This window comes from Rousettus aegyptiacus, unplaced genomic scaffold (assembly GCF_014176215.1).
Source record: "Rousettus aegyptiacus isolate mRouAeg1 unplaced genomic scaffold, mRouAeg1.p scaffold_m13_p_5, whole genome shotgun sequence".
Lineage (NCBI taxonomy): Eukaryota > Metazoa > Chordata > Mammalia > Chiroptera > Pteropodidae > Rousettus > Rousettus aegyptiacus.
In genome coordinates this window covers 106003633-106028064 of record NW_023416308.1, presented here as the reverse complement: position 1 = coordinate 106028064, position 24432 = coordinate 106003633, and the positions used below count along the sequence as shown (strand labels likewise).

General features: G+C 35.7%; 1 protein-coding gene across 3 annotated transcripts in view; it reads right to left on the bottom strand.

Moving 5' to 3' along the window:
* Positions 1-24432, bottom strand: part of TTC17 (tetratricopeptide repeat domain 17) — an 86029-nt gene that overhangs the window by 21476 nt on the left and 40121 nt on the right. For all 3 annotated transcript variants that reach the window (XM_016146842.2, XM_016146843.2, XM_016146844.2), the window contains 2 exons: positions 20829-21015; positions 8854-9024 (listed from right to left, as the gene is read on the bottom strand). In XM_016146842.2, coding sequence (XP_016002328.2) covers positions 8854-9024; positions 20829-21015 — 358 coding nt within the window. The remainder of the gene's footprint in view (positions 1-8853; positions 9025-20828; positions 21016-24432) is intronic.

Sequence of the window (24432 nt, the reverse complement as noted above, 5' to 3'; positions counted from 1 at the left end):
ACCTTCTCCCCTCAAAATTATATGGTATTCATCTAAGTATCTGAGTGACTCCAACTTCACTTTTGCAGAAAAATTTTGGCTCTGCTTAGAGGCACTTCTCTAGCACACTTTCATAAAAATACCATTCAGCATCTTCAAAATTCATAATAAAATATTATCTTTGCCACAAGCCTGGCTGAAACCAATGGCAGCATCTAGAGGGCAAGCAGTCATTGACTATGTCCCTGGTAAGCATAAGGATGGCTATTTTACATACATATATTTTTTTTTTTTGAAAAGAGCAACTTGCTCTAGATATAAGACATAGATGGCAAAAATGAAGTTTACTATATGTTACTTATTAATATGTGAGATTATCTAATATATCATATGAACTATCAAAACTGCATGTCCAGACCACATAGTCTAATTCCTTAAGTGAACAATGATTTGTTTAATGTGAAATTATCCTAATTCCACACAAAGGCTTCCATTTTCACTAATGGCTGATATAAGAAATAACAATATACTAGCATCATTTTTTCCCTAAAATGGTTATCAAGATATTATTTGCTATGTTGCTCAAGTTTCTTATGTAAAGACTCCCATCGATGTTTCTCAGCATAATGGCCTAGTAAACTTTCTCTCCTGAGACGTCAGTGTTTCCATTATTACACACTGATGGTTACACAACCCTACTAGCTTCCCTTTACGCTTAGATAACTAAGAAGCACAGAGAAAAATCAGTTTGAGTTTCTTAACAGAATGCTTTCCTTTTTTTAAAAAATTCTTTACTACTTTTTTTTATTATTTTGAATGAACAGCTGACTCTTATATTGTACGTTCCATTAAGTTATCTCCAATTCTTTTTGGAAGTAGATAGGGTACAAAAACAAATAACAAAGTGAAATGCTTCTTTTTGTAATATGTACCCGCTGGGCAACCTGAGAGCTTGGGGCTGATTGCTCACAAAATGCTAGTCTACGTTATCTTGATAATCTTCTGTTGGCAATTCTGGCTTGTTCAGTGACTAGAACACTGAAAAGACTAAGGTCAGGAATCTCATAACCATATAACCAGAGGTACAGTCACACTGCGTAAACCATCTTAGAAATGTACAGTACTCATCTCTGAGGAGGCTTGAGATGAGAAATCTGGCTGACTACTAAGGCTAAAAGTAACTTAAAAGCTTTGGGCCCTACTCACAAAAGCTTCAGGGTCACCTGTAGGACTGGTGGCATCTCTACCTCCCATCCCCAATCCTATTCCAGAAAGTGGGAAGGTCTGTTGTCAGGCCTGGAGTACTACCAGAAGTCTCCGTTATTCTTTGTTGAAAAAGCTACACAGCTCTTCTACTTGTAACAAGTGACTACAAAATATACTACTGTCCTTTCCAGGAAGTTTCTTTTAGATTTCCTTAACCAATCTGCTGGTTTCTATTGCTTATTACTAATGGAATTGTGAAACAAGCATAAAGTAAAAGAAGGGTCTGCAAAAGCTGTTTTTTTTTTAGAACATTCGAATAAATTATGGGGCCAGTAGTATAAATGCAGGGCTGACAAAAAGATTAAATTTTCAGTTTCTATCTTGTTTGTTACTATATTCCAGATGTCCAAAAAGTACCTGCCACATAGCAGGCACAGAATGAATTAATGGGAACTCAGAAATAATTTGTTTGGTGAGGGTCTTGAGAAACTGCTACTCCTGCCTTTGCCTTGTCCTGCTGGTAATTCGAGACTTTTTAAACTCCAAGTTTTACTTGTCATGTGTTCAAGTACTGTCAACTTGGCTGAATGGTAAGCACCAGATGAGAAGGTATGTCTTCAGCGTAGTGACTGGCAGTGTGTCATTTACGAGTTCCTCAGTGGCTAACCCAGGAAAGCAGCTGGACAGAGCTGCTACGGGGATCCCAAACAGCTAATGAGTTGGAAGGGTCACCCCGTGTACATTTAAGCCGCATGTGGATGCTGTGTTTGGGAGTCTTAATTCCTTTCCGTAACTGCTACTACTTAGGAAGCATTCATGCTGTTTAGCTGCAAAGAGCTCCCAAAGGTTAATGCTTTCCTGTTCCCTATTAGGTAATACATATCATTAAAAAGTTTTTAGAGAGATGGGCTTTCATTGATGGAAATCAACATTCAAATCAAGAGACACTACGATGCTAGCTGCAGGCTTCTGCTGCTGGCAGCTATTTACTGCGTGTTTTAAAAGGCTGCTGGGGAGGGGGCGCGTGGCAATGCCTAGAGAACATTAAACAAAGGTGAGGAATAGGGAGATCATACAGGTGCTATGAGTTAGAAGAAAAATAAACCAATCTTATTTAGAGCCTACTATGTGCCCATCTACATGCTATAAGCTATACAGGTGGGAACAAAAGGAAAAGAAACCTGAGGAATCTGACCTTGAGCAATTATATTAATTTATGATCAAGGTAAAGATGCAAAATGGTTACGTTAAATAATGAGAGAACAAGTCTATTAAAAAAGTTTTCTTTTTCTAGAAAAAAAATACTTGAGTATAGTCACAAAATGCTTCCTAAAGGAAGGCAGACTATGTGAGGCGGGGTTTAGATGGAACAGAGGGGCAGGGAGGGCACTCCCAGAGTGACGACACGCTAAGAAAGCCTGTACGCATATACTTACACACCTACATACTGATACGGGCTTAAGGAAGGTATGTGTGAAGGCGCTACTAATTTCAAATTAACTCGAACAAAACATGTATATAGATGATATCAGGAAATAAGATACCTGGGGAAGGTGGGTGACATTGAGAATGTAAGGAAAAGAGTCATTGCAAAAGGAGACTCTTGTTTGTCAAAAAGTGTAATAAGATGAAAGCCATAATATTTATGAAGGTTAGAATAGTAAATCACTTGGTGTATTTCGGGGTGGGGTGAAGGAGAAGAGGACAGAGGACAAAGAGACCAATTAGAAAGGTATTTTGATGATCTATAGAAGAGTTATCTAAAGGGAGGCTGATTTAGGGTGAGGGTAAAGGGAATCCTAAAAAGGGGGTGGGGGGAGGGAGAAGAGGTATGTGAGGAAATTTCAATGGAGAAAAAGTAAGAGAACTTGGTGATTAAATGAATTTAATGGTCAAGAATAGGGTAGGTTTAAAGATGATTTCGAGATTTTAAAGTCTAATGTGAAATAGTGAGCTTCTTACTATGTGAATGTTGTTTTGGAATCTGTGAGTATGAAAACAGAATGCCATTTACAAAGACAGCGGAGTCAGGAAAGGGCAATAGAATAACGCACTGGGATTTCAGACCCGTATTCATTAACTCATTTAAACATTCATTGCTGTGTGTCTAACAATGTGCTGAGGGTTCAAAATATAACAACCCATGGAGCTTACAGTCTAGGCTAGAATGGATGGAGGAACACATCTCCTGACATTGTTCCATAAGCAGCTGGAAATGCAGAATTTGGGTCTTGTGAGTGGTCTGGACTACAGAAGGATCTCAGGTTTTAAATTGTGTTTGAAGTAAGAAGAGAAAGGCAATATTAGGCTTGCTGCTATGGGACAGATGGCATAATGTAAACTGAAGATACAGAGACTGAGGCCCACGTCTCTGTTATTTTCTTTATCGTCTTTAACATGTAACATTTTTACACTGGAAAGAGGAGAATAAATACTGTGAAGAGACAAGACTATGACTATGAGCACCCACAGTGAGGCTTATATGAGTTCATGTTTTTTCACTTGGATGAATCTTAACCCTTGGTGCTAGAAAAGCTTACAGCTGAGTGTGAGCAATGTTAGGTAACCCATCAAGAATCCCAAGGAGGAAGAGAAGTGCTGAGAGATGGAGAGAAATAAGCATGTATAGTTCTGATTAAAAAAAGAAAAAAGAAAAAGCCAGGAAAACAGGAAATAAACAAAAGAGCAGAAGAAAATAAAGAAGTCTGGTGCAATCTTTTAATGTTCCAGAGACACTGGAGATTTCTGGTTAGGTATGGGCACCTCAGTTTAAGAAATTCGCAATGCAGAGCACATTTACAGAAAAGTGACTTGGTACTCAAAATCACGTGAAATGAAGAAGGAGGAAAGAAGCCAAGGGTGACATACAAAACTACTACATTTACTATATACATCTACATACAAAAAAAAAAAAATCAGGCATCAAAACTATTTTGCAGGAGAAAGGGAGGAGGATGCAGACAGGAAAAATTTAAATCATTTCTTCAATTAAAAAAAGAATACACAAATGTATCAAAGTAACACACTATACATCTTAGATTTACACAATGTTACAGGTCAAATCTATTCAATAAAAATAAATAGCATAAATTAATTTAAAGAAAAGGAAAAAAGTTTTTGCTAGAAAGATTTTTTTAATTCGAGAGATTACTTTGAGGACGTTGAGGACGGAACTAGCAGCCCTAAAGGAAGCAAAAACACTGTGGCGGGGGTGGAGGGGAGGGAAGGTATAGGTAGAAACACTTATCTTTAAGTCTCTAAGGAAATGTGATACTAATAAGAGACAAGACTGACTTTGTTAGCCTCAGAGGGCAGGACTTGAAACAAGAAGTCATATTTTAGCTAAATATTAGGAAACTTCTGAATAGTCAGAAAATGAAATGGGCTACCCAGGGAGAGACGGAGCTCTAGATGCCTGCAACGTTAGCGGAAGCCAGAATGATTTGTTGGGGACGTTACCGAGAGGGAGTGGAACATCAGAAAGTAATTAAAAGAAGGTGGCTATATTTGATAAGACGCAGTATTAATAATCTTGGAAGAGAGATTTCAAGAAGAGTTTTAGGGAGCAGAGGATAGAAAAATGAGTGCTACATACAAAATAGATTAATAATAATAAACAGAAGATCAAACATTTAAAAAGATGGCCAGCAAAAGAAAGTCTTTCCTTCAAAATCTGACTCAGAACATCTCCAGAAAGTCTTACATGATTAGTTTCAACTGGTCTGAGTACTTGACAGTGGTTTCTGAAGGCAAGTAGGCAAATTCTACCTGTAAGAATGATACCACTGAGAACGAACCTTTGTCTCACAAAATTAAAAAAGCACACTATGGAATTAGACAAATTTGGCTTCAAGTTAGGACTCTACCACCATAGGACCTTGGACAACTCTGCCTTGAATTCTAGTGTCTCCTTTAAAAGGCAGTGGTCTGTTTTTGAAGTCAGAGTGTAAAGCTGGTAGACTGGCTTAAGATGTAATGCATAAACAATGGCATAAAATTTCAAGCCAGTAATCAGAAAGCTCGAAAGGTTTGGATTAAATCATTCAGACTAAGGCAGGCAGGGAAATGATTCATTTCTGAAAAGAACAATCAAGAGTTTTCACTTGCACCAACAATGCTCCTCCTTCTTTTAGAAGGGTCAGTATAGCAAGAGAAAACAGAATTCTCAGACGATAACCTAGAAAAGCAAGTAGGGAATCTTTTCTGCGACACCTCTCGTGCAAATATGTCAGGGCTCCCTTTCACTGGACAGATGTTTACTGAGCAGATACTGTGTGCATACGCGTGTGAGGACTTTGGCTCGTAAGCAGCCTCTGAGTTCAGAAGCAGTGGAACACTACCCACGTTTGTAGAAGTGAATGTTTACTGAGTTCCAACTGTGTACAAACACTAACATAAATGCTTCCCTAAGTTATTTCGTTTGAATACTCAAAACCACTTTAAGGCGTTTTAAAAAAATTGATTGTTTTAAAATTAATGAGATAAGAAAAGCTCAGCAAGATTAAGTAACGCCCAAGTTTTAACAACTAGGACGTGGTGGAACCAGCGCATGACGACACCTCTGACTACAACATCTGCGCTCCTCCTTCCACATCTACGGGACTAGATCATGACATATTAAAACACTGGTTTTCAAATGTTAATCAGAGACATGGTTTTCACCAATCCTCAGCAAAATGAAAGAGAAAAGACATGTATATAAAGTTATAACACACACGCACATCTAGAAACACATCTGTTGGTTTAAGTTTGCCACCTATCCATTTTTGAGAGAGACTGACCTTTATTCTGAGATTGTCTCTGTACTTTTTTGACATTAGCTTTATAAAATGGTAATAGCGGATGCTAGTTTTCTTTAAAAATGACCTTACCAATTAAAAAATAAAGTTCTAATCCACTAAACCCCTATTCCTGAGAACCACAGGCAAAAGGACACTGTTCATGGAATCAGACGGCTTGAGAGCAGTTTTAATTATGCCACCTACTGAAGATCTCAGGCCAGCTACCTAATTTCACCAGGCCTCAATTTTCTCATTTATAAAAATAGCTTAGTAATAAAGTTCACAGGTTAATACATAATTCATGATATTCTGTCAATTATAAATACCAAAGTTAGTGATTATCGTAATAGTTTATGGTTACTAGAGAAGGCTTAGCTATTTGCATTTTTAAAACTTTCACCCAAAAATATAGTTTTGAAAAATTCTGTAATGTCTATGCTTGGCTTTTATTGTAACACACTATTTGTATTAAAAAATGAAGTTTTTCTGACTCTGATAACCGCACTATAGGAATCCTGCTGAGATAAACATGTTAATTTATACCACGACTGCAGCCCCTGTGGACGTGTCAGTGTCTAGGGAAATTTCAGAAGGTACTCCCAGAACTGACATATGGGAAAGAAAAGTTAGGACCTGAGAGTAAAACTACTAAGAGTCATCTTCATACTACGGATTAAATTAGGGAGCTGAAAAGGAATCCACCCTAAGAGACAGTGTGCATGATGCTGAAGGGACATGGAAAGCATGTAGTCTCAGCGAGGGCAAGAGAACTGTACGGAGATGGAACGGAACTACGTGTGGAACGTGGAACTAAGGAACGTAAGCACTAGGGAATGATCTCTCTCAAAAACAAAGCATGCTTTTGGCTGGGCTTCATTCTGAGTTTTTCCAGGAACAAGGACTTTCATTTGGTGGTAGTTATGAGTATTCTTGTCTCTAGGGAGTTGTGTTGGAATGCAGCATTTCTATAAACTGAAAATACCCCTTTAACATTACTCAGTTTCATCTGCACTGATTTCTGAATTTATCAAGCAACCTCATGATGTCCACTGGGTTATGTGGGTGTCTGATGCCAGAAAGAGGAGGAGCTTCCTTGTAAATTAGCAAACTGACCATCTAGTTTGACACTATCTCTTTTGAGTTGGCAAATGGGAGTTAGGTTCATTAAAACCCAGTAATTTCTAATAGAACTGATGAAACTCATTTTCTAAACCTGCAAAGCTGAAAGTCATGATTTCCCTTCTGAAGTCTAGCTTGCTTCTCTTGGACATCTTTATATATATATAACATTCCACTCAGAAGGAAGTACAAGATTTTGTAATTGCCTAAAATGTTAATCCAATCAACACAGAAAGGCAAATGCCATATTTCATTACTTTAACAAGTATTTACTGTACGGGAATATAAAGTTACATAGAATATAGTATATATGAAACTTACAGTCTGATGGGAGATAAGACATACAAATAACTAATATCATATAAAATGTGCCTTGACAGAAAGTGGAAACAAGACAGCAAGCAGATGGAGCAACTAAATGCTTGGAGACCTCTGATACTAAGACATTTGAACTCTTCCTATAAGTAAGAGAGCCACTGAAAAATGTAAAAGTAGGCAACTTACCTGAACGGATATAATTATAGAAATAAGATCTGTTGGATACACAAAAAATTGGTGACAGGAGTTGATTCTGCTTTTTAAATTTTGTACCATTATATATTTTCTCTCTCTCCTACTCTTTCTCATTCTCTCCCTTCTTCTCTCTCCCTCTGTTCCTTTCTCTCTCTCTCTAGACTGAAGTAAAAGACTAGATAATAGGCAACCCAATTATGAGGCTACTGCATTAACTCAGGCAGAGATGAAGAAAGTCTGAATTTAGGCAGGAGCAGAAGGAACAGATGAAGAGATGGCAGATGCAACAGGTCCTAGGGACTGACTGGGTACAGTGATGACTGGGTAAGTTGAGATGCCATTATCGTAAAGCAGGGATACGGAAATTAGAAGCAGTTCAGGAGATAGGGTGAAAATGAGGACAAGTTCAAGTTTAGATATGTTAAATTTAAAGTGCATGTGGCATACATAGACAAAGAGAGCACTAAAAAGGGGGAAATGAGATCTGGCATTGTAGAGAAGATCTTAGTTGAAAATATCAATTTGGAGTCACTGGTATATTCAAAGATATGTGAAACACCAAGAGATAACACATGGAGGGGATAAGGAAAGAAGACCATGATTAAGATCCTAGGTAACCCAGAGAATAAGGGTGAAGTAAAGAAGAAATGAAGGAAATTGAAAAAGATTTCTGGAGACAGAAGAGAGTCAAGAGCAAGAGATAACCCAGAGGCCAAGAGAAGGAGGAGAGAATTTCAAGAAGTGGGAAGCTGTGCACAGTTCCAAATGCAATAAAGTGGTTAAGTAGGATGAGTACTAAAGTATTCATTCTGGCAGTTACGGATAATCTTAAGAATAGGTCAGTACGGCACAGCTCAAAACGTGGTCATAAAATGGAATTTTAGGAGCAGGTCTGGTAGGTATGCCCATAATTCCAAATCTTTACGTTTTATTGGGTTAGCCTACATACAACTTATCTTGCTTTGTTTCAATGACTTACTCAATAGACTAATGACGTTAAGAAGACTGGTACATAAACATATCAAACTTGTTCCAGCAAAAGAAGACATTGAGACAGAGAAAAAAGAAGTGTGAAGAGCATTTTCACATTATAGCTTGTCTTCTGTCTCACCATTTGAGGGTCACCCTCATGATTCTACAATGTAATAAATGAGTGACTGTTAAAAGAAGGAAACACAATTGAGAGCAAAGTCTAAGCTTAAAGCTTGAGAGCTGATTTTACCCCAGAAGCGCAGCTCAGGTCAAATTAACTTACTTTCAAGTCTAAGGACATCTGAGTCCCTCCCTGAATTCTCAACAGAGAATAGAAGGTCCTCCTCTGTTCTCGTCTCAGAGGGCTCTTCTTCTGCAGCATCCAGTGACTGTGAGTTGTCAAAATATTTCTGTTTGTCATGGCTGTTGTCCAGGGTTTTCTCATGACAATTACCTCAATGACAAGAGACACAGACACAGCACATTAGAAACATCTCTCTTCTGCAGTCCCATGGCTCAATGTCCCCAAGTACCAGGAAGAGCAAAAAGGTGACAGTATCAGTTTTTCTCCAGCACGACACACAAAAATCAGTGAGTTGGGGAGCCCAAAGCCAGATCCTTATGTGATTCAAGATTTTGCACTGAAGTTCAAGTTTCACCTGCTAGGTTATTGGGGGAAAAAACTGTAACAAAGGTCAAGTTCCAAGATCTCACTCCATTCATAATAAATGATGAAACATTTCTTTGAAAGTCAAAAACATCATAAAAAAGTTTTCCTTCTATATGCCTTTCAAAGGTGAAATAACAGATTAGTATCTGAATTAATTTGGAGATAAATTATCACAGAGAAATACACCATTTTATTTTTTTTTTGCATCATAGCTTAAAATGAAAGATATATCAAAAGATAAGGGATTATAAATTTAAATGAACTTAAAGGGAGATGGTGGTAGTAGAAATCCACAGTTAAGACTGCAATATCACAAAAGTGACTGCTTTTCTTTTGGAAAACAAGTCATATAAAGATTTACCTAAACATGAAATGTCACTCTTGAATGTAATCATAGCATTCTTTGATACTTTCTGGTATGTGTGGTGAGTCTGATCTCACTCAGTTTGCCAGTGAATCAAAAAGCTTTGACCCCGCTAGGGACTGAGAGTTGACATGCATAAAGAGCCACAATCCAGGTCCACCTGATTGTCATTCTCTGGATGGAGGACTAAGTTACTAGGCTGATGTGTCTGACGTGGCGGTGCTCTGGCTAGCTGACCAGGTCTCCTCTTCCTTGCTCATGTTCCACGTGCATTGTTGCTGAAGATGCACGTTCAGTGGAAGCCCACGACTTTCCTACTATGGGATAATGATCTGGGTAAGAGTGAATAAGTAACTTCCCTCCTTTACCAGAACAAGTTTATTTTTCAGAGAACGTTGTCTCAAAGAGATGTATGTTCCCAATTAAACTCTCTCTGCAGCAGTGGAAGTACAAGAAGTCTCTTTCTGGATTTGATGACTCCCTTATAGATTCCACAGTTTAGGAAAGCACTTCTCAGGCCATTTCCCTATTGTGCCAGGAAAACATAATGAACTCAAAACCCTTCCCAACTTACTGAGTTGCGAGTAAGGGGACTGCATGCGTTGGGAGTCATTTTCCATTTTTTAATTCTACACTGTCACACAGAAGTAAGTGGTAGGTTTGGGATTTGGATCAGTTCTATCACAAATCTGAGCCTACCATATTCAACAAAGCTATGTCGAAACTGAGGATTGTTTCAAGAGAGTTTTACCTCTCAAGATATTTGCAAGCAACTTGGAGAGACAGTAAATATAACAAACAATAACGAGGTAGCATACTATGCCAAATAAGTTCTTCAGAGAATAAGCTTTGAATAGGCAGAATCTGAATTTTTAAGAATCGGTAGGACTTAAAAAGGGGAAAACTACAAGAAAGGGAGCCAATATTTGTTGAGTGCTTTGTATTTTTCTTCCACTTACCTCTCAAAAACACCTCGTGATATATCATTAATCTTCATTTTACAGATAATACGTAGCTTAATAGTAAGTTAGTGGTAGATTTGAGATCTGAATCAGTTCTATCTTACTACAAAGCTTCTCAGGTTTCCACTAGTCAATGCTATCTCTTTTAGTAGAAAAGTAGAGGAGGAGGCATTCTGGGCAGGATGAAACCACGTGCTGAGCAAAGCGACAGGAACAGGAATTCTCATTTGTATTTGGGAGACAATGGGAGGGAAGGTGCGAGGTGTGTGTTTGTGTGTGTGCGTATGTGTATTTATTTGTGTCCTGGAAGGCTAAGAGAAAAGAAGCCATAGCAATAGTGGTTGATTTTTCTAGATTCTCCTGTCAGGACAGAGGTTACTGATTTGCCTCCACTTTTGCTTCATCATCTAGTGTGTAAGTATGAGGATACTAAGCATACTAAAATAAAACAGAGCAATGACAACTCTACATCTCTAACTGCTTAAAATCTACTATGAAGGACATCACACTTCTCAGAGACAATTCTTAATTAAGATATAAATAAGCATGATTATTAAAATCGGAAAGGAAGTAATGATGACAGTGAAGCTGCTAATTTTAAAACACGTTATTCCTACTGAATATTCTCTGCCTTCAGCTTTGGTGAATTTGCCTCTAAAGTTTTTTTACCTTGACACAGGTGGCGTAAAACCATGTTGCAAAAGCAAAGGATGAAGGTTTAACACTGGCCCCAGTGAAATTCTGTTTTCTGCCCCTGACTCTCTCCTCCAACTTTTGTGCCTCTTATTTTTCTCTCCCACTCTCTTCCTATTACAAAAATTTGATGGCTTTCATCGTTTTGAATATCTGTAGTATTTTAAAATGCTTTATAAGTAATTCATCAACTATGATATGCATAAGACCGTGAAGCTAAACTTAGTCCTCTTGCATGACCTCGAGACCCAGACACCTTCCTGAAGCAAGACTCGTGCGTTCTATGCCATGTCCTCCAACTCAGGAAATGGGGGCCAAACATCTCTGAGGGAGGGCAGAAGGGGATCAGGGAGAACTGAGGGAACAGAAGGAAGAATAAGAATTTTATGTTAGGATACTTCTTAGAAACAGAATCAAAATGATCAAGTAAAAACTATATGCTTTAAGATTAGAACTGTTCATTTTCTTAGGCTGATAGTTTAAAACAGACTGGTTTAGCATTCTGGTATGATTTATGTAATTATCTAGGCTAATAATAGAAAACCAAATTGCCTAATTTTAAGGTACTCCTTCCAGTTGTCTGAAGATGAACTGAAGCATTTCAGAAAAAATGAAAGTATTCATTTTTTTGGACTACAGTTTATGTCTACTCTAGCTCAAAGGGGAACTAAAAAAAGTTGCCTATGTGAAAAAATATTACTTGTCTTCCTGGCAGAGGAGATGATATTCTCATTAAAGAAACACAAGAAAAAATGTTGGATAAGGAAAAATGGAAAGACACTTATAAAGTAACAAGTCATCTTCTATTCATACAACTATTATTTTTTGCTGATGCAAAAATGAGGTGAGATTCTACTGCTTAGATTAACCTTGAAAAATATGCTTTTTTTTTTTTTTAAAGGAACTATGTGATTTAAATGAAATGCTTTAGATAACAAGGTCCCAGGTGAAAATGGGAACACTTTTCAATGCTTAACACTCTATACCTGCTTGCAAAGCATTTAGCATCTAATTCAAATCCTGGAAGTTTGGTTTTTCTTAGAAGAGGCTACAAGACAATACTGACTAAGCATTAAACTCTGGTTTTGGATCTATGAGAGCTCAGACATGCCAACGTCCTTCTCTGTGGTTAGAGTATCCCATGTATAAATTGTGTTATTACTATTAACTTATCCTAAAAGGGTGTTCTGGAAAACAACTAAATATTTAATACACCTTGACAAAGTGTATGTCTCCTAAGAGATAAAGGCACAATTTATCCTGTGGCTAAATAGGTTTTCGGAGTAAACTAAGTTCTCAGAATATCTTACATTACTAAAGATAAGGAAATCTCCTATCTTTTCATATTCTGTTTTCAAGTGTCCTAGAAGATTTCTTATTTTCTAACTAGAGTTCGGTAACTTACTTGTTAAAAAAGCATCCTTACGAAATAAATAATAAAAATAAAAAACCATCCTTACCTTCTGAATCTCACTTGTTGGTAAGAGATTCCTGGTTGGGTACTTTAGGATCTTTAATGGTTCATTACAGTAAAGAAATGCCACAAATAAATTGAGAGGCATCAGAACTTTGTAAGAGCCAAGTACCTAGAGCCAGCCAAGTAAAACTAATGACGGGCTCATGTAGTTCCTAACCCTGGAGCAAGTGGGTAAAAGCAGAGGCTGGAGCCAGGCCAAGTGAGTTCATATCCTGTTTCTACTACTTTCTAGCTGTGTAAAGCAGGGCAAGTTCTTTTTAACCTCTTTGTGTACCAGTTTCCTCATCAACAAACTGAGTTGAATAATAGCATCCATTTCGTTGGGTGGTTGAGATTAAATGTCAAGAGCTAGACAATTGCCTGGCACATGGCGAGCTGCTATTACTATTGTCTCCCTGAAAAGGTGCAAAGCAATGAGCAGTTACCCCAACATAATATCATTTAACAGAGGCCTTTTAGCTACAGCCAACTCAGAATCAACAGTATGAGCCACTGCTTTAGAAGTTATCAAGGTATTTGCCTAACTTCAACTTCCAATGTATGTACCTGTGTGTGTGCACGCACGCATGTGTGTAGGAGATGCTGGACACAATACAGAGTTCACTTCTACCAGTTTTTTTAAATAGCAATTAATTTAGATTAAACTCCTCAGATATCTAAATTCTAAAGCATTTAGTACATTTAGAAATTAGCCTCGCAGTCTTCTCTGTGCTCTTTAAAGGACATTTTTAGTAAACAGTGGGAATTCACTGTTTTACAGTATGAAAACAGACGATAGATACCACATTAAGTTAAATTGACACTTACCTCTGCTGCTCGACAACTCCCATTAGGTTGCTACTTTTGCTCTCGTCTTCCCCCAAATCCTACTTCCTCCGTCACACTCTTTTCTCCCATTCAACAAATACAGGTAATACTCCTGTGCTTCCTATTACATAATGAATTTCTAAGACATAAATAATTAAACTGCTCTGTAATGGAAACTGTAACTTGAATTTGAATTTCATATTGCTGAAGGCAAAGTAACGGACATTAGAAACTTGGCCTTTATGTACACACTGTGAATAAAAATATTCCTACTATCCCTTTTCTAAGAGGATTATATTATACTCTAAAACCTCCTTTCTTCTGCTTAGAAGAAAATTTATCTTTTAGGAGGCATTATGGAACGTTCAATTAAGTATAAAGTACCTGGGTGGAAAATACAGATAACAGACACGAGCGACGTTTTATAGTATTTGTCTTTCTCCTTACCTTTCTACTCAACCGCACTTTTATTTATTCCAACTATAAAACCATTTTTATTTGGTAAACATATTTATAAAAACATATTTATAAATGTTTTGAATGTTTTATTATAATTTAGCTACCTCATAATTTCATATTTTTTCTCCAATCTTTCAGAAAAGATAGTAATATAAATCGTGAAGTGAACAAGTGTATCTTTAGGTGCTCACGATGCCATGAAAAATTACTTTAAAATATTACAAGGAAACTTTAACTGTGGGTGGTATGTGGAGCTTGGTACCACAGAGGGTAATAGGTACACTTGAGGAAGAAAGAAACCTTATGGGAACAGATACCTTTATGATTTCCACCTCTAGAGGCTGTGACAGAGTCCTGTAGACCTCCTTCCAAGAGGAACATTCCACAAAATAAATTTAAATCCTGCCCTAACTGTACCCTTACAATATGAACTTGGGCAAATCAATCTGCTTCTCAATGTCTAGGCTCTTTATCTAAGATTTGAAATGGAGATGAACTACTGTCCTACTATAAGAGGATTTTTAGGAAACACCATTAATGAAACCACTGTGAACATAAGCCTATAGAAATTGAATCACGGTGAAACCTAGGTTGCCGATGACTGAATTTGAGAGACAAATGAAGCTGTCTCACCTCCTTTGCCCTATGCTGTCCTCTACTTAGGAAAGACGAGGAATAATTTCAACAGAAATAATGGTTTCTTAGAATTGTTCTCATTCAGCAATCACTGATAAATGAAATTCTTTGTAGGCTTTAAAGTAATGGTTATGTACTAACTGACCTTAAGAGTGCAATTCCAGGTAGGAAACGGACTATATAAAAGACTTAAAATCAGCAACCTCAGGATGACAGACATTTCCTCCTAGTGATGTGGATGAGTCAGAAGCGAGTTTCAAAAAGAAAAATGAAGGAAGAAAAGCATGTGATCTCAAATACAAATAATGTGTGTGTTTCCCTTTTACTACATATCTTGGAGTTGAATTCTGTCCTGGGAACACTCAGTTTACACATGGTAGGGGAATCTGCTTTGCCTAAGAATTCAAAGCTGTATTGGTTTCAGTTCAGACATAGACATCATGACATGCAGGCTGTGGAAGAACCAACTGCAGTGGTGGAATTCAAGCTCTTGGCAGGTATGTGTAACTTCCTCTAGAAATGTGAAAGGTCAGATTGGCTCTCTAAACAAGGGAGTTTACACACTCACTGGAAGTTTACTATGAAAGATTGTCCTAGGCAGTAACTATACTGAAAAAGAAAAATTAACTGTCATAGCTGCTATTATTATTATTAAATTTAAATCTCTGGCTTACTTTATCCTAGGGAAATTTGTCACAAGAATGCTGGGGAAATAAGTCCAACAGGTTTTCTCAGTCTTGTTCATTCATCCATAAATGTTTTTAAGTGAGGGTCAACAAGAGCATATGTTTGCAATTTTCATTAAAAAGTCTGGACAGGAGGTAGAAGAATATAGGCTACCTACTAGATGTGTCAGCTTCTAGTGGACAAGAGACAATAATAATTTCTTTTCTCTTCTTCCTCCTATATTGTGGGAGCTGCAGACCTTAAAAGATCTATATCTATACATGTATGTTGAATGAGGGTTTGGTAAAAGTATTCTGGGTAAACAGTAGGTGGATACAAGTTAATTACTCTTTCTTACCAAATATTTTAAGTAGTTCAAACTTGAAATATCATTAGCCCACTCTCCATTTAGGTACATTCTATGTGCTAAACCTTGGGGCCAGGGTATGAAGATGAAAAAAGAGCTAGAGAAGTCTTGTACGAGAGTTGCGTCTTGCACACAAATAACTATAATGGCAAGTCCCAGAGCTAAAGGAGAGGTCCAGGTAGACTGATTGCTTACACATTACTTTTATAATTAAGAGATCAGGTAAGGCATATATCAGAAATGCAGAAGTGGGCCTTGAAGGATGGGTAAGACTAAGCTATGGGGTGGGGAGGGGGAAGGAGGGAGAGTTATGGGGAGGAGTCACAGAAAACATGGGCAAGCACATGAAACCAGGAAAGTTGGACGGGCTATTCACAATAGCATCATAATATCATGGTTTAGTACAATTTCCATTGACTTTGCAAAAGACAGAATGATACTAAAGTTCTTTTGTGGTCAGTGAGTTTAAATTCAGCACATCTATAGCCAACAATACACTCTTGCAGTGATTTAGCTTCACTCAATTCTTAATACTTTGTTGCAGGATGGCCCTGCATTTCTGGATTCTGTAATAAATTAACCAGTTTTACTTCTTCCAAAAACAAATGGAGGTAAGCTAACTAGCAGCATATTACAAATGCTACAAAAACTGGGTCTCTTAAGACTATCTTTTTTTTTTTTTTTTTTTTTAAGCAGGTATCTTTACTACTTCTATAGAATATGATAAAACAAAGGTCCTTAATTGCAGGTAGCATATGATGGACAGTCCACAGGAGGGCAGCAAAAGGCAGGATTTCTTTTCCTTCAAAATCTGAGCTCCAGGTGAAATTGCTTTAAGCTACAAGTTATAAATCTACAGAAATTTAGGTTGAAGAACACAGGCAATATGTTCTTCAGCAGGCAATGAAACAAGTTACAAAATGAGATAATGTTTAGGTAAATAGATGCTATAAATACAGAAACATTGTGAAGACAACACAGGATAAGTCTCTTGCACATTGGAACAGATATTACATCTCGGGTATATAATTTAGAATTTTTTTATAGTAGGGAAACTTTCAAAGACATACTATAAAGAAACTTGTATAATATTCAAGGCATACCTAGATATTAAAGTCTGACTTCTATATAAAATTTATAATTTCTAAAGATCTAAGCCAATAATTTTAAGTGGACATGTGTCCTGTAAATTAGAAAAACCTGGGGTTCAGAAATTCTGGGTTTGATGCTCAATTATATTCAATAAATATCAAATGCCATTGTTAGTGGCATACCTATAAACATCTCATGTAAATGACGCATAATAAATACAACCTACCATTGATCTTATATTTTCTAGTATAAGAAAAATAATGAGAGAATACTAAAAATAAAGTAAAATGGTACATATTGGAGAATGTAGAATTATTAATAATAGAATTATAATTATTACAGTATAATTATTATAGAATTATACTAGAATTATACAAGCAGTAATAGATTGCTTAAGTAGTAGAAAACATTCTTGCTAAATGTAAACTTTTATTTTGCAAATTAGTGCAGTTGAAGGATGAAAATATTTTAGAGTAATAAATACTTGTAAAATTCACTATCATGAAGTATTAGATTTAATATCCACGCTTTGCTTATAATGTTATTAAAAATTATTTTCCATTTTTAATCATTAGAGAAGATACTGCTTCATGAAGTTTTATTCTCCGACCTTTATTTTTTCTAATTAAAAAAAAACCCTTTTTAATGTTGCGCAGGCACTTCAGCAATCTCAGATTTAAAAGTACAGTTTATTTAACAGATGCCATTTTACTTTAAAAAGTGCCAAGTACATTGTTACTGAAGAATGAGTTTGTTAAAATGACCCATTCTGTTCTATTCAGATTAAATCAAGTTGTAAAATAACAAGCCAATAAATGTGGAAAACCAATCTATCTTTCAAAACTGCCAAAAAAATATTTAATCAAAACTAGAAGCACTAGCTTCTCTTTTGTAGTCAACTTGAGAGTAGGAAATTAAAAAAAACCAATCTATTAAGTTTTCTTTCCCAGCATCCTTGAAATTGTATTTGCAATATAAAACTGCCTATAAAAGAGAAGGCTTTATTAAATGTTATTCGAAGGAGAGAGAAGAGGATGATGAAAAGCAGCTGCTATAAGGACATATGCACCTAACAAATGTCTGTTAAAAGATGATTTCTACATTCATAAAAGTGTGTAAAAACTGTAAACAACTCTGCAATAATTGACATATTTTTAGCTATAAAGTCTTTATAAGTACAAAAATTTTGCGTGTAGTGATTATTTTTAAGTTGAATGAATCAGTATTCAAAGGTAACAGAATACATTACCTGTGCAGATATTCTAAACATAAACTAAAAATCTGTGTGAAAAAGTCCATGATTATATATGAAAAGCAATAAAGTACTTGCTGATGTTAAAATACTGACTACGGTTAAGTTTGTGCTACCCCAGACATTATGTTGTAGTTGCTATATAAAAAAAATTGTTACTTATATTAATCTTTAAAGAAAATTATATGTGGAAGATTAACAAAAGTGGTCAGAAAAATTATTTTAAAAGGGTTTTCCAAGAGTACTTAAGTATTTTTGATTTTGAAGCGCTTATCTGAAAAGCTTTTAAATTAGGAGCTTTTCAAATAGACTTTCATATGAGAATTATTTGGGTTGGGAAGAGGGTAGATAAGGGCAGCTTAAATTCTTGTCTAATAAAAACCAATATGAATTCCTTGATTATTATATGAGCCTTGTCGACCTCTTGAAACTTTTCTACTGTTGTAATAAAAACTTCAGAAAGGTAATATGTCAGATAAGTAGGATTACTTATGAAGCTGATTTCAATATTGCAAAAATGAAAAAGCAAAAGCAGACAGAATTATCAGAAGGTACAGAAATGTTAATCGTTATTCAGAGGGTTCTGTCTTTTTTTAATCAACCGTTTAGTATAGCTCAGAGATAATTAGAGCAGACACAATTGTTTAGGTTTTTAAATACTCTTAAGTTCATTGTTTTTATAGATGTGTTCGTTTCCTTCAAATTTTAGCTTTTCAAAGCTGGAACTCAGCAAAGAATGAACAGGATTGCTATGGAAACAAGTAATGCAAAAATTACTGTCAAAGAAAAATTCAATATTGAAATTAATTCAGTACAATCAAGAGTTTTTAAACCTAGAAAATGCTATAGTATACATTTCCATTAGGTGGTACCCATATTTATTTAGAGGCTGGCGGATGTTACATTCTTTTCTAAATTAGTTAATTACAATGTAAAATGGGCTACATTTTTAAAATTATTATTTTTTATTAATAAGCTCTCTCTGAAAGAATTAAAAAAACATTCCATCTTCCTAAGTCAAATTATTTTCTTTTAATGTTATTGTATTGGATCTAATAATATTCTTAGGATAATGTGGACTATCAGATACTATATCTATAAGAAAGGTCTGTTTGAAGTTATTAGTTTCCTGGAGAGCTGAAGTTATATACTGGGGAAAAAGTTTAAGACAACTGAATTTCCTCTCTAGACATGAAAAACATAAAATTTCCAGAAACTGAAACATCAAGCAAAAGCTTATGAAACCAATGCAAAGGAAAAGGCTTTTTAGTAAAGGGTCACATTATACCTACAAAATCTTCCTAATTAACAGAAAGAAATTAAGAGGGAGATGACAAAGGTAAAGAAAATAAGCGATTCTATTAATACGTAAACAGCTCATTGAAAAAAGTCAAATCCTGTTTATGAGGCTGTCTTCAGATGGCCTACAAAATTTAAAAGATCACAATATATTTTCTAGGATTAAGAAAGAGGATAAAGGTCCATAACTTGTACTGTTAAAGTTCTGAATACTATGTACACATTATAAATTTCTAGTGTTATAAGGATCTCATTCAATCCTCCCAAGAAGTATATGAGATAGATTTTATTGTCTTTCATCTTATATATGAGGACACAAGTTACTTTACTGGGATCAGAAAGAAAAATGGCAGAGCTAGAGCTCAAACATGAATCTGTGACCCTAGTGCTAGCCACTCCACTATAATGCCCTGCCAAAACACTATCTTTGGCCTTCGGCATTCATGCAAGAACTCTAGTTTATATTGTGTTCAACACTGATCCACAACTGATCTGTGGAATGATGTTCTAGAGAAATTTTTGGTTTCTTCATTAAAAAACTTGGCTCGAATATTTTAAAAAATGTACATACTACTTACTGCCTATTATTGCATTGAAATTCTAAGTCTAGTAGAGAATCAGGAAAATCGGTTTTGGGTACCAAATCTATTCATAATTACTGATATCTTTTAGACAAGTCACTTAACCAAGTGGGCATTAAAAATATATATATATATATCTGAAGTGAAGAAGCTGAATGGCTAGCCCCCTGCTTGAATACTACAATCAAATCTGAACATGAATGGAGTACCCACAGTGTGCTATGTGATGGTGAGGTACAGAGGAGCCACACATATGTAAACCATACTTCTCATAATTCAAGTCAAACTCATTTTTTTTCCTGTAGTGAAGGTTAAGTAAGTAAACAACCAAATACCATAAAACTCTTAGAGAGTTTTTAATTGATGAATTTATAATAGTTTAGAATTAACCCAAATGTTTTTGAACCAGGTGGATACATTTATGCACATGTATATGTATATATAGGAGAAAGTGGAAGAATGCAGAGATAGCATTTAATGTCAGGTGTCTATTTTAAGGATGCAATAAAGGTCTGGATCACCTTCACTCAAAGGTAAGGGGCTATAGATCATGAATGAAGATGGAGAAACTGCTACAAATCTCATTACACAGTTTGAATTCATGGACAGAAAAACATCCTTTACTGTTAAATATTGGTTGTTATAAAACATCAGAGATTTGGAGGAGAGAAAAAAAAGTCTCACAGCCTACTAATCCCTATTGAACAGACTTTAGTCAGCCTTTCTCAATGACGGTTCTGGGAAAGAATTAAGCCTCACATCCTGAGGCATCTATAGAGTAAGTGACAAGTAACTTCCTTCCAATGCGTCTGGAATTATACTAGTTACAAATGACCCCTGGGAAAACCTGAGAATATCGTTTTTCTTATTCTGTTGAACAGAACAGAATTTTGGTTAAACTCATTATTTTGCCAGCACTTAACAGCTGCTTACCACTGCAAACAGAAGAGGTGATGTTGTACAGAAAAGGATAAAACTGCATACAGCGAATCAACTTCAGGCTGCTTTCACACTCTGGGCATTTGGTAGTTAATTTCAAAGCCTGTCTAAAGGCCTCAAGTGCCCCACTGATATTCTTCAGAGCAAGGTAAGCATTTCCCAGGCTCAAAAAGGTCAGGGGCTGGAAAAAAAATCAGCAAAATGTTAATGAATTAATATTTTGACAGTTTCAAAACCTTTACAGTATAGGCCTTTTGTTTTGTTTTCTTTTAGGTTACCCCATAAAAGTTAATAGCTAACTGTCCATTTCATTGGGCAATTCTAAACTGTATAACACAAATGTAAATTTATCTTTTACCTTTTTACTAAAAGTGTGTAATGTACACTAGTTTTAAGTATACAGATCAATGAATTTTTATATGCGTATCTACCCCTGTAACCACCACTCATCTCAAGACATAAAACATTTAGAAGGCTTCTAGTACTCCAAGAGATTCTCTTGGGCAATGCACCCCAATCCACGGTAACCACTGTTGTGATGCTGTGACTTCCATCACCATAGATTAGCTTTGTTCATGAATTTCATATAAATGGAATCAAACAGCATGTTCTCTAATGAGTATATACAGTATGTACCCTTTTGTAGCTTCTTTCACTCAACACCATAACTAAGATTCAAGAAACTGAGTATTTTTTGTATATCAATAGTTCATTCTTTTTAAAAAATTGATGTGTAATGTTTCATTATGTGAATATATTAGTTTAGTCATCCATTCTCCTACTGATAGGCATCTGTACTGTCCCCAGGTTTTGGCTGTATCTTTTGACAGGCATATGTACTCACTTTCCTTGGGTTAATACTTAGCAGAGGGTCTTAAGGTGGGCATATATTTAGTTTTAGAAGAGACAGCCAAACAGTTTTTTAAAGTGGATGTAGGGATTCACTCCTACCAGCAAGTATGAGAATTCACTGACTTGGTGAATTGTCAATTTTTTAAATTTAGCGGTTTTAGTAAGATGTGAAGTGGAATCTTGGTGTGGTTTTCATTTACATTTCTTTAATTAGTAATGATGTTGAGTATTTTTTCATGTGATTACTGGCCATTCAGATATCCTCACTGCTAAAGTGCCTGTTGTTTACCCCATTTTAAAAAAAAATTGAGTTGTCTTTTCCATATTGATTTGAAGAAGTTCTTTGTATATATATACAAGATATGAGATCTTTGTTGGAAATATTTATCACAAGTATCTTCTCCTAGTCTGTGGCTTGCCTTTTTACTCTCTTAACAGTATCTTTCAATAAACAGAAATTCTTAATTTTAATGAAGTTCAGTTTATATAATTTTTTAATTATAGTTAGTGCTTTTTAAATTTTTTGCCTCCTATAAGGTCACTTAGACTTTCTTCTATGTTTTCAAGAAGCTTTATTGTTTTATTTCACATTTTGGTGTGATCCATCTCTAATTAATTTTGTGTATGACATAAGGTAGGAGTCGAGGTTCATTTCTTTTTCCATAGGGGATATCAAAGCACGCAAGCACTACTTTTGAAAAACCAAAAGGTCCTCCTACCACCAAGTGAACTACGGGTGTGCTTTTGTCATAAATCAGGTGACCATATATGTGGGGACCTATTTCTACTTTCTTTGTTGTTGTTCCATTGATATATTTGAATATTCCTGTGCAAATACCACACTGACTTAATTATACCAAATCCTGAAATCTATTAATATAAGACTTCTAATTCTGTTTTTTTCTTCTTCCTCACCCCTATTTATTTTTTGGCTATTCTAGATGAGCTTCTATGTCGATTTTATAATCAACTTATTAATTTATAGACACACAGATGTGCAATTGCTGGGAGTCAGGGATTGAATTGAACCTATAAATCAATTTGGGAAGAATTTACATCCTAATATGGAATCTCCCAATCTATGAACATGATGTGTATCTATACTTACTTAGGCCTTCTTTTAGCAATGTTTTGTAATCAGTATAGAAATCTTGTACATCTTCCTTCAGATTTATTTCTAGATACCAGATTTTTTTGATGCTATTATAAATAGTTTATGTATTCTATTTTCCAATTGTTTGTTGAGACTCTGGTTTTATAAGGAGCTCAAAGTATTCAGTTTAGATTGTTTTAGCTGAAATGTACCTATGCATAGTATTTTTGTACTTGCTTACATACAAACCATTTATTCTACACCGATTTTATCATTAGAAATATTTGAAAAGATCTAAAGAATGTTTTATTCTCAAATTGCACAATGTAATCCTATGAAAAACAACACCTATGATTTTATCCAACTACTTGCTTTTGATTCAGGCTATTAGGTTATCCAAAATGTCTCACTATAACCAAGGCAATGTATACAAAATATTCCAGATTAAAAAGACCTAATCCAAGTAGCTCTCATTACATTTAAAGTATTACTCAGTGGTTCACAGATACAAAATTAAATCCCATATATGATTTCAAAAATGTCTTTATATTTTGCATAAGGAAACAAAGTGTTGTAATTATCCCTATGACCAGAACGATGGTGGTACAAATATCATGTACTGAAATAGACTTGTAAGCATTTTGGGAAAAAACAATTTTTTTTCATCAATCCATCCAGAAAATAATTACTGAATATTTACGAATGTATCAGACACTGTTTTAGACACTGAAGATACAGCAGAAAATAAGAAAGATAAATCTCTGTCTTTGTGGACCTTAGTCTCGTGTCACACAATTGTGAAGAAAATGTGATGGAGAAAGGTACAGCAGGGAAGGGAAGGGAGTGCCATTTTAAATAGAGTAGTACGGTAAAGACTAACTGAGAAGTTAGTGTTTGTAAAAGATTTTAGGGAGATGAAGAGGCAAGCTCTGAAGAGTCTTGGTGGGGTGAAATATTCCAAACAGACAGAATAGGAAGTGCAAAGGCCTTGAGGTGGGGGCCTAGCATGTTCAAGGAACTGCGAGGAGGCAAGTGAGGCTAGACTAGAATAAGCATAAGAATGATCTCATGGAGATGAAGTCAAAAAGAAACAAGGTGATGCAGAACCTTCTACACCATTTACTGTGAGTTACATGGAGAACCACTGCAGAGATTTGAACAGAGAAGTGACATCTGATTTTTTATAAGGATCTCACTGGTTGCTATATTGTGAGTAGACTGTAGGGGAACAAAGACCAAAAACATAGAAGTTAGTTAGGAGGCTACTTTAAATAACCCAGATAAAAAATAATGGTGGTTTGTGTAAGAAAGCAGTGGAGATGATAAGAGTGAAATTCTAAGTATATTCTGAAAATAGAATCAGCAAGGTTCCCTAACAGCTTGAATTTGCCCTGTGAGAAAGAGAGAGGTATAAAGGGTGGTTCCAAGTCTTTGTCCTGAGTCACTGGCTTTACTGCTTCCTCAAATGGGGAAGACTGAGAAGAACAAATTAGAACAATGTTAAAGGACTTCATTTTGACCTTTGGTTTTACAGTGTGTTTTAGACGTCCAACCAGAAATGTCAGTTAAACAGCTGGGTAAAATTCAGAACAAAGGTGATAGGTGATTTAATAGGAAAAGGACAGCGTTCTCAAGATATGGTGCTAGAATAAC